General features: G+C 37.5%; 1 protein-coding gene across 1 annotated transcript in view; it reads right to left on the reverse strand.

Annotated features, from left to right (window-relative positions):
- Nucleotides 1-3,650: 3,650 nt before the first annotated feature.
- Nucleotides 3,651-12,017, reverse strand: part of SYT1 (synaptotagmin 1) — a 280,496-nt gene continuing 272,129 nt past the window's right edge. Inside the window, exons 7-8 of the mRNA XM_007947552.2 lie at nucleotides 10,317-10,450; nucleotides 3,651-3,857 (exon numbers count right to left, since the gene is read on the reverse strand). Coding sequence (XP_007945743.1) covers nucleotides 3,651-3,857; nucleotides 10,317-10,450 — 341 coding nt within the window. The remainder of the gene's footprint in view (nucleotides 3,858-10,316; nucleotides 10,451-12,017) is intronic.

Here is a 12,017-nt window from a genome sequence, read left to right on the forward strand (position 1 = left end):
ATATATATATATATATATATATATATATATATATATACACTAACCTTTTTAATATCTTGCAGCTGACAAGTAGAGACAGCTGTCTTAGATGGCCACTCAAAAACTTCTAAGACCCAGATGCTATTTACTTCACTAAGATGTAGAACATCAACTTTGTGAGTTATATTAAGGCATTTACTTCTAAGTACATATCACAGTGTATTGTGAGAGTACATCTCCATGTCTTTCAGAGACTGTGGACTTCTTGTTGGCAAATGTACCTTCTTAAATCATTTATTGTATCCTCAGTGTTTAGTAAAAACATAGTACACAGTAGACACCTGGCAAATGTCAAACTTAGTGGAGGAAAGATGTTTACCTGCTTCTCCTAGCAATTACAGAAGGCAGGGAATTTGATATGTCATGCTGTCTCCTGAAAACAGGGTTTTAAAATCTTGTTTTCATTCCCATTCTGGATAGAAGCTATGTGACTGAGTTAGACTCTGGACTGAAAACCCTGAGGACACATTTTGGGCAAAGCAGAAAGGCTGAAAGTGTGCCAGATGAATTGATCATAAACAAGAACAGAGAAACACATGTTGAGAATGACATTGCCCAGGAACATCGGGCAGTAATGGCCAAATCCTCTCTGGGCATTGTTTCCCCTTTGGCCATTCTGTATTCATAGACATGACTCAGAGACTGGCATTCAGTGCAAGATTTTGTTTAGCTGCCACTGTCTGCAGCAGGCCCCAAAAGTCACCAGGCCATTGACTCACCACCAGAAGCAGGTAAGAAAAAGAGTTGAAAGGCGGCAACATCAACAGGAAATAAAACGTTTTTATTGAATATCCATGTAATATGTTAAGTCATTTTTTAACAACAATCAGAAAACTACTGTGGAATTCACTACACAAAGTGAAACAAAATTTAAACCACCTCATCAAAAATGAAGGTAAAATACAGCTAAAGTAGTTGGCTCGCGGGCCACGAGCCATATGGCAGAAGAAAAGACCCCAACGTTTCTACAAGATACAGAGAAAATCCACACATAGAAACACTCAAGCAGGCAGTAAATATACACAAAGGCAACTAGGATCTTTCTAGAGCATCTGATTCTAATACTTCACACAGCGTTGTCAGAACGGAACATGTGGCTCAACTGAGGATGAATCCTGGTCATGCAGCAGGTTCAGTCACTGACTCATGAAAGATGGCATAGTACCAACTACTTCTATGGTGACAATCCATGTCTGGCAGTGTTGCAAGAGATTGCATTAACAGTATTTTAATGCAAGAAATAATGTGTATTCGGCAGCTTGAACCTGCTTGTTTAAAAGTGTTGTATCAGTGTGAACTTAAAGCTTAGATACAGTGAAATTAAATTTCAGTTTTTTATATTTAAGGAATTTTAAAAAGTCAGTCAACTCCTTCCCTTTGGTAGGGTTTGGTCCTTTAAACTGGAAAGAGTCTTGTTTGAATTTTTCTGTTAAAACCGATATTTAATCTCACATTATGACTTATGCATTTCCTATTATCTATGTTTGACCAAAGTATGGAGCATTGACAGAAGAAAGAGATGTCACTCACCTTTTGACCTTTGTATGTGTCCCAGTTCTAAAGAGTTTGCTACAACTGGACCAAAAGACCAAAGAGCTCACCTCTTCTTTGATGAGGAAAGAATAATGACAGGAATTCTTGTTTTATCAAGAAACAGTCAACCCCATGTTTGAAGCCTACTGTCAGCCCTTTTTAAAATTCTCTTTGAGTATTTTTTTTAAATGTGGCATGACATCCTAAAGTCTGAATATGAGACTAATGCTTAGTTTTCCTCCATTTTGTTTTCGTATTTGTGAAGATAAACTTACCCTTCAGAACATCACTACTCTCTGTGGCCTAAGAATTAAAGTAGGTCACAGAAGCAAGTGGGAAGAAAAGACTAGATGTGGTGTGATATATAATAAGCTGCCCTTTCATAAAGTGGTTGCCCACCATAGCAGGGAAAAATACAGAATAGTGCACAGTGCTTGACAAAATGCTGTGTGTCCCACCCCATTCTAAGTATCTTCCTTGTCCTATGCATAGCTTTTCAGTTCTGAATTGGTCCTTTGTCATGAGAACTGTTTGTGCCACACACACCTTGGGCAGTGCATTAGAAGGAATGGCAGTATTGTTACAAGATCACTACGGAATAAATTGAGTGCTATTCACTGAGGAAACTAGATTTCTAAGCACACATGGCATCACAGTGTTACACAGAGCAGTCCTTTAAGACTCTTATGGAATGACTAGTAGCTTCATAATAGTGCCATTTACTATAGATTAACGTTGAAAACATTTAAAAATTCCTCCTAAATCAAGCATCTAGTGTACATAAGAGGTTGCTCCAGTTTTCTAGAACTTGTTCTTGATTTTGTTTCACCTTTTTTTTTTAAAGGACAAATTAAAACTTACATAAGTAAAAAGAGCATATAAAAAGACCACTAGCTGTCTCTTTTGGCTTAACTGAAGTGCATTCAGAACTATGGCTAATTGTTTTTTCATCTTTTGATGGGATTACAATACTGTTTACCACAAAGCAATTTTGTGTAATAAGCACAGATTGCTGTGTTAAAAATATTCTGCATTCCTTCTAATCTGGTTCATAATAAAATATTTTGTTATAAAGTCTAATGTGCAAACCTTTTAGGATTATTATCAATGTGAAATCTGGAACAGAATTCACAGGATGCACATTTTATATAAAGGTGATAATGGAGAGCCACTTTTTTCTTTTTAAATAGTCAGGCAATATTTCAGAAGTGCTGACTTCTCCCTCAGCTTCTTCCCAGTCCCCCACCATCCCCAAACGAATGTGCGCGCGCACACACACGGAACACCATCGTGTTGTTGATTTATATGCAGTAATGTGAAACCATTGACTCCTGTTTGATTGCTTTCTTGAATGTAAGAGTGAAGCCATGATTTTAGCTTTGTAGATATGTACAGACAGATGCTGTTCTGGTTTGTGGCTTTACTTCCTTGAGGTCAGCCAGGATGCTGCTCAGATCATGCTAATTTGGCTGTGAAGGAATTCTATAAAATTGGATTCACCCACCAAATATGTGGTGTAAGCATATCTTGGTACTCAAATGATTCAAGTGAAAGCTCAGGTTTAAGTTGTCCTTTAAGATGTCAGTTTAACCGTGCTAGTGCCTTACAAGTTGATATTTTTGCGGGAATGCAGACGATACTATATTTACCATATAATATATTATCAGCTCTCCTATATCTCGGTCAATTTACATAGTTTAAAATAGAACATCTTATTAAAAACATCTAGATTTACACAGATTAGGAAACGCTTACAACATACAAATACACAAACTAGAAATAAATCTTTAGCATACTGGTATATACAACGGTGTGATACAATACATAATTTCAGTCATGCTCTATCTACACATCATATTGCTTAAAAGAAGAGTAGATTTGGAGGGCAGTGGTATGATGAAGGGCTTAGGGACGCTCTACGTTTAAATTTGTGCAAATTAAAACAGGATTTGAAGTATCACTGAATTGTGTTAGGAACACATGGCTGGAAAAATGAAAGGACCCATATTACTGAGGTATTTACAGATACTGGCTAAAGAGCACTATGTGGGCAAATGCAGAAAGGCGGCTTCTTTCCTTTATTTCTTGACTGCCAGCATGGCATCAACTTCCTCCTCTACCTGTAGGGTGTGCCACTGGGCAATGGGTCGCCTGGGGTTGGCCAGCATGTCTGACCAATGTCGTAGTTCCGCGCCGGTGCTGTTGTAGCCCACAAAGACTTTGCCGATGGCATCATTCTTGCCAATCTTGTCATAGTCCAATACAGTTACCACCACTTGCACTTTCTGAAAAGGACACAGAAGAAATGTTAATCAGCCGGCTTCCTTGAGATCTAAGGAATTGGAAATAAGAAGACTCAATCTCCAATTACTGGAACAAGGCTTAAAATAATTTGAATATGAAACCTAAGTCCAATTCCTACTTAGTCATGGTTACATCATCATCATCACCATCAGTATCAAAATAATCAAACTATTAATTTCTATTGTGTATTTGGCACTATTCTAAGTCTTTTACATGAACTAACTCAGTTCCTTATCACAATAAACCCACTGCCATGGAGTCGATTCTGATTCATAGTGACCCTTTAACTAAAAAAATCCCCACAAACTCACTGCGATCAAGTCGGTCCCAACCCATAGCGACCCCTCCTTGGGTTTCTGAGGCAGTATCTCTATGGAGGTAGATTGCTGCCCAATGTTGTTGTTGTTATGTGCCGTCAAGTTGGACCCGACTCATAGTGACCCCTCCTTGCGTTTCTGAGATGGTTTCACTATGGAAGTAGATTGCCCAACCTTCCTTCCAAAGAATGGCTGGTGGGTTTGAACCGCCAGCCTTATGGTTAGCAGTCATATCTCTTAGGCACTATGCCACCAGAGCTCTCAATAGGGCAGAGTAAAACTGTGCCATTAGGTTTCCAAGGCTGTAAATCATTAAGGAAGCAGACTGTTTCACCTATCTCCTGCAGAGTGGCTGATGGGTTGGAATTGCCAGCTTTTTGATTTGAGGTCATATAGATCCTGTTAACATTGCCATTTTACAGATGAGTACCCTGAAGCTCAGGGAAATTCAGTAATCTGCTCAAGGTCATATAGAGAATGAGTGACAGGTAGTTTGGTCTCTGGAGCTCTGGTGGTGTAGTGGAAAAAGTACTTGAGTGCTAATGAGAAGGTCAGCAGTTCAAACCCACCAGCCACTCTGCAGAAGGAAGACTTGGTGATCTCCTTTTGTAAAGATTTACAGCCTCAAAAACCCAGTGGGGATCTCTATGAGTCAGAAATGACAGGATGGCAGTGAGTTAGGTTTGGTTTGAGTTTGGTCTCCAAAGCCCTTGCTTTAAACTACCATGTCATGCTACTGGTGTCCACTTAAGTTAACCTCTAAATCCATTACTGTTTCAGATGTGAAATTTCTGGCACTGTTCTCAATTACAATCCCCAAAGCAATCAGATGTAGCAATCAGGTACAGAAATCCCGTTCCAAGCCAGCATTTTACATAAAACTAATATACAATTTCAGCTAATACTATGATTATCGTGAGTATAAAATGTTATAATAGAGTGAAAGTCTTTAAAAAGTAATAAATATCTTTTTTTCTTATTCATACATTCTTTCAGTAAACATTTAGAGTAGCTACTGTGTCTCTAGCATAGTGCCTAAGGCACTTGACTGCTAACCAGAAAGCTGTCAGTTCAAACCCACCAGCCACTCCTTGGAAGGAAGATGGGGCAATCTAGTTCCGTAGTGATACTGTCTCGGAAACCCAAGGAGGGGTCGCTGTGAGTCAACGGCACATAACAACAACAAAACAAACTGCATACCTGGTAATGACACCATGGAAGTGACCTTGTAGTCCACACAGGCTTATACTTCAAGTGCTTCCATCAGGCTTTGAGGATTTATGAAGAATTTACTTTTTGAAATGAGTGAACTGCCTGTTATGGATTGAATTGTATCCCACAAAAATATGTGTTGTAAATCCTAACATGTATACCTATGCTTATAATCCCTTTGGGAATAGGTTGTCTTTATTATGTTAATGAGGCAGATTAATGTATGGCGTGTCTTAAATCAATCTCTTTTGAGATATAAAAGAGACTGAACAAGCAGGTAAGCAGATGTGAGGGAAGAGAGATGCCAAGCCATATGAAGATCTCCCAGGAGCAGCTCAACATAAATAAGACTTTCCTCCAGGATCCACAGAGACACACTTCTCTTAGAACCAGCACCCTGAATTCAGACTTCCAACCTCCTAAACTGTGAGAATGAACCCAGGTGGTGGCAGTGGTTAAAGCACTCAGTTATGAACAAAGAGGCTGGTGGTTAGAACCTCTGCAAGAAAGATGTGGTAGTCTGCTTCCATAAAGATTATCACCTTGGAAATCCTATGGGGCAGTTCTACTCTGTCCTATAGGGTTTCTGAGTCTGAATCAATTCCATACCAATGGGAAACTGTGAGAAAAGAAATTTCTGTTTGTTAAAGTAACCCACTTGTGCTATTTCTGTTATAGCAGCAGTACATAACTAGGGCAGTGGCTGAAAGAAAATCTATATGGTCGTAGTATGAAAGAAACACTTTTTAAAAGCACATTTTAGTTGTCCTTCTTAAGCAATGAATTTGCTTAGTTGGAATATGTGATGGTGCCAATCTAGAAATTGAATATAAGGATAAAAGGAGAGTTTTAGAAGAAATTAAAATACATAACATTTGATAGCCAGAGTTAAAAAAGAGCAGAAAGTAGAATTATAAAATCGAGGTGTAGCTGAAGATCCAGATGAGTTATCACCCATTAGTGAGTGGTCTTTTTGCATTGGGAACTGCATTACTGCACCTCTGTGCTGAGAAATGTCACTGATGTACAGCCTTCCGTACAGAGAAAATGGTCACTTCTAGAAGTGGACTTTAGAGTATAAAATGCAATACACTGAAAATAAAGGAGACAAACTCCCACCTTCACTACTGCAGTATTGGATTGATTCCATTATCGAAGGAATTATATATCTACTGGGAGGCATTTGGAATTGAGACTAGGCTCACCTTGGCTCTCAGAACTTTTCCTAAGCAAATTCATCAGGATGCAATCACATCACAGGGAATGGAGATGGGTGTGTCGGGGGACGACGACACTATGCACAAAGGTAATAGGGGTTTTCAGAGTCTGGAATGAGTTTTGACTATTCCACTTAGGAATGCATTGATTAGTAGCACTCAAGAAAAAATATACTTGTGAAGGCCTTGGATTAATTTTTCTAGCTCCACATGTATTTTATTTATATACACATTTGAAAGGGAAGGGGCAACACTTTCATGTGCTTTTGGAAATCAGCATATTTTCCTCTGTCATAGTACATTTCTTAGGAATAAAGCAAGACAGAAGGACAATCAGATAATCCTATAACCTCATGATGGGAGATATTTAAACCCCCATTTTAGCATGTGAGATACTCAATTGCTTTCTCTCTTTAAAAAGAAAGAAAGAAAGAAAAGATAGCCTTCTGGGGGGAAAAATTGATTCCAAGAGCAGAAAAGAAGGAATGCAGTCAAACACTTGCCTGTTATTTTCATGCCTAATGTTCTTCAAGGGTCTATCTATCCTGACAAAATGTTATCTCCTCCAGAATGCTGCCTCAGAAACCCAACAGGTCTTTTTAATGTGCTTCACTTTCAATATATTTGGATCAGCTGTCATTTATAGTTGAAGAAGAACATTTATTTTAAAAAGATAGAATTGTTGCTCCAAGGAGAAGCTTTACAATAAGATTTTCCATCTCAATGCTCTGGCTTATATTGTTTTGCAGAATTAAAAAAAAAAAAAAAAAAAGCCAAGAAGGAATAAGTTCCAAAAGAAAAAAGGCCTAAAAACAAAAAAAATTTCACTGAACAAATATTGCAAAATAAATTGTTGGAGAAAATTAAGTGTCCTCAGGGTTTGCCAGTGGGTCTGAAACAGTGGGTTCAGTGGTTCAGGCTAGTGAACAAGTGACTGGGGACAGGGAGGCTGGGTCCTCTTCAATGTCAGTTACTAATAAAGCAGCTGTTGAGAGTAGTAGCATGTACAATTTGGCATCACATGATGCTATATAAGAGAAAGGTTATAATAAAAACCTAAAGCTATTTGAGGATGGTGGGATTATAGATGATTTTTGGTCATTTCAAATTACAGCATACAGTACAATAGCTATTAGCCACATATGGCTGTTTAAATTTAAATAAATTAAAATTAAATGAACTTTAAAATTCAGTTCCTCAGTTGTACTAGCCGTATTTCTAGTGCTCATTAGCCATCTGTTGCTCGTGGCCATCATAGTGGTAAGTATGGATGATAAAACATTTCCATCATTGCAGAAAGTACTATTAGACAACACTTATTTAGAAACTGCTTTAATCTTATTGCTAGATTAGTTTTCTAATTAAATATTGCTATGGGTTGAATTGTGTCCCCAAAAAAGATACGCTGACGACCTAAACTTCAGTACCTGTGAATGTGGCCTTGTTTGGAAATGAGACATTTGGAGATGTAATCAAGTTAATATGAGGTCTTTAGGGTAGGCCCTAATCCAGTATGACTTGTGTCCTCATAAGAATAGAAGATGACACACAGACACACAGAGAAGAATGCCATGTGACATCAAAGGCAGAGACTGGAGTGATGCAGCTGCAAGCCAAGGAATGCAAAGGATTGGGCAAAACCAAGAGAGAGGCATGAAATATGTTATCCCCTAGAGCCTTCAGAAGGAGCTCCGGTGGCTTAGTGCCTAAGGCACTTGACTGCTAACCAAAAGGCTGGCAGTTCAAACCCACCAGCTACTCCTCAGAAGGAAGGTTAGGCAATCTACTTCTGTGGTGATAGTGCCTCGGAAACTCAAGGAGGGGTTGCTATGAGTTGAGTCCAACTTGACGGCACATAACAACAACAGTCTTCAGAGAGAGCATGGCCTTGCCAACACTATGATTTTGGACTTCTAGGGCCAGGTGCGGATGCGGCCCGACCATGCAACTCCCATCTTGGGAGCTCTGGTAGCATAGCACCTGAGGCACTTGACTGCTAACCAGAAGGCTGGTGGTTCAAACCCGTCAGCCAGTCCTCGGAAGGAAGGTTGGGCAATCTACTTCCATAGTGATACCTCCTCGGAAACCCAAGGAGGGGTCGTTATGAGTCAGGTCCGACTCGATGACACATAACAACAACAATATCAGAAAATATATTTCTATTAAATCACCCAGCTTGTGGTAATTTGTTATGGCAGCCTTAGAAAAGTAATACAAATATTAAAAAGAGACAATATCAGCATTGTGAATAATAATAATGACTGGAACCATTTACTGAGTGTACCTTATGCTTGGCACTCGTCATAGTGCTTTATATGCATAATCTCATTTGATGTGAATGTTGTTATTGTTCCTATTTTGCATGTGAGAAAATTATAAGCCCCAGTGTCTTATCTATAAAACTAGGATAACGGCCCCTCTCATAAGGTTATTGTGAGGATTATATGAGATTACATATGGAGAATGCTTCACTTAATTTCATATGTAGAATGCTTAACTTGGATCTAGGCATATAATAAATACACAATAAATGCAGCAATTATATTAGCTTTCCTCATGAATGGAGGTGTGATTCACTCATAAGATATTATATTCTAAAAATATATTAAAAGCAAAAATTTGCAACTCAAGAATATTTGCTGACTTTTAAAATTCTGGGACTTTAAATTCCATGCTGTAGATTTTTGTATGTCTTCCCTTTTCTCCTTCAAGTCATAGGGAAACTTTTACACTCAAAAAAGAAAGGGGAAAAAACCAAACTCACTGCCATCGAGTTGATTCTGACTCATAGCAACCCCCTCTGGGTTTCTGAGGTGGTAAATCTTTACAGAAGTAGATTGCCTGGTCTTACTTCCACAGAGTGGCTGGTGGGTTCGAACTGCCAACCTTTAAAATGTATAAATAAAATGTAATAGCTTTAAGGAGTTTGAATCTCTGAACCTCACTAAAAATTAGTAAGAAATAGCCTGTAATTATTGGATATGATCTTCTGATTCTGAGTTTCACTAAATATGAAGTGACAAAATTTAAATACATTTCTAAAAATCCCTAAATAATAAGACACATTTATCACTGTGGCTGTATGTAGCATCCTATTGTGAACATGTTAATCACATTCTATTTTAGTAGAATATTTCCTTTCATAACCATTATTGTCTAGCAAATTAATGTTTCATATTTACAAATATATCCATCCATTTCAACTTAGACACAGAAAGTTGAATTTAAACACTCAAAAATATCAATTTAGCTGAATTTTCCTCATTTAATAATTAAAGACAAAAGATGCTGCATGTTGTTCTTATCTCTATCAGTTGGCTATAAAGATGTGATAAGGAATATTACATATTATGGCCTGGTGGTAAATAGTTAAAACTCATCTTCTTTTGGCCTTTTAACTTTTGTGGATGCACTTTTTTACTTAGCAGACTTGTTCTGTTGATTTTCTTTTTCCTACTTTATTTCTGATAAGCAGAAGAGGCCAGCTGTTTCTGGCTAATGAATCAGCACACCCTGTGCTTTATATTTTATTGTTTCCCTTTTGAGGTAACTCGAGCATCAAATGTGCATGGGAATGAGAACGGCAGCCCTAATGAACTCATGAACACTGATAATTTATAAGGTCTGTATGTATAATTCATGTGGTCTGAAGGAATGAAATTGAACGGAAAGGCAAAATTATGTTTGGTATTACCTGGATTTGCTCAAAAGGTACTTCAAAGCTGAATGACTCATTGTAGTAGGGGTTAAGTGTGTTCTTTTTAATTGTTGTCTTTTTCTTCTTCAGCCTCTTGCCATTCTGCATCAGATGAATCTTCACATAAGGATCTGAAAAGCAAAACAAAAATCTTAGGGGATTAGATCATAATTTAGATCTACATCATAATTTAATTTATAAAAGACCAAATATTTGCAGCAGGTAAATAATTGTATAGCATATGTTTAGTTTTTCTTTTTAATTTCAAGAAATTATTATTATTATCTTAAGACTTTAAGTGAGATGTGAGGTATGGTTTTTGTCATATTTCAATATTTACAGTTGTGTTTAGAAAGTAGGAGCAGTGGTAAACTAGCTCTTTGAAAAGTTCTTTGATATGTAATATTGCCAATGTCCATGGTACAAATACTTTCTCCATAGCCAATTTCAAGCTAGCAACAGTTTAACAGCTGGCTTACAAAATTTCTAAAAATTTAACAATTGTATCTCATTAGTTAGCAAAGAACTGGCTGCAGTACATCATGATATGGGAATAAACTCTTAATAGAGAGAAGACAAAAGATCCATTCATTCATTCATTCATATATTCATCATGCATTCACTTAATCAACCAACACTAGCTGAGTGCCTATGATGTGCTAGGCACTAAGTTAAGTGCTAGAGAAGAGTAGTGAACAAAATAGCCCTTGTCTTCATGATGCAGGCTTAGACTCAGACAATAGCTTGTACAGAAATGTAAAAACATGAAAGTACAAGTTAAGAGTGCTCTAGAAAAAAAAGAGCAGGACAGACAAATTATGGAGAATACCAGGGACAAATGGTGGGTGGTTGCCATAAGTAGTAATCAACTCACAGCAATTGTGTTTTAATTTTCTTTCTGTTTTTTCAGTGGTGAGATGTAAGGTAAGAATGGAATTGTTACATAGAATGTACTCAGGTAAGGCCTCTCTGAGGAGGTAACATTTAAGCTCAGCTGCAAAGGTTGAAGGTGAGAAGAAGCCAGCCTGGAAAATCCTGGAGACTCTCCCATATTAAGGTCCTTAACTTTAATCACTTTACAAAGTCTCTTTTGCTATGTAAAGTGATTATGTTCACAATCGGAAGAGTAGGATATGGCTGTCTGGAGGGTGGGGGAGGACATATTATACTGCCTACCACATTTGTGAACATTAGAAACAAAAAACCAACATAGTACATTCAAAAGAGTTGTCAGTATACAAAATTTTGAGGGTGATTTCATCACAATATCTTGAAAAATCTCCAAATCATAATAGCTACTATGAGAGAAAGGTAATAAAGTCCAACCAGGCTCATTTTAGACAAAATGAAAACCTGATAAATGGTAGATGAAAGGTAGCAGTGCAACATCGAAAGCAAAACCAAATGATAGAGTGAAAATTATCCAAAAGGTGTCAATGAATCTGCACTCATTTTATCTGCAGTGTATTTCTTATTAAGATTGAATAACCTTTTTTCTGACCTCAGTCCATCATTTTACAGAGTGAAAAGTTAGTCATGCACTATTAGGAGCTAGAGAGACATCTTAAAAGAGATTTTCCTTTCTACCAAGTTTTTTTTTTTTTTTTAAAAAAAGAAAAACTTAAGAGAAGTTAACAAAGTGAAGAAAGTGAAGTGTTCCCAGCCTTGTGTCTGTTTATCAGCAACAAGGATTATCTA

This window comes from Orycteropus afer, unplaced genomic scaffold (assembly GCF_000298275.1).
Source record: "Orycteropus afer afer isolate SDZICR_OR568_19922 unplaced genomic scaffold, OryAfe1.0 scaffold00190, whole genome shotgun sequence".
Lineage (NCBI taxonomy): Eukaryota > Metazoa > Chordata > Mammalia > Tubulidentata > Orycteropodidae > Orycteropus > Orycteropus afer.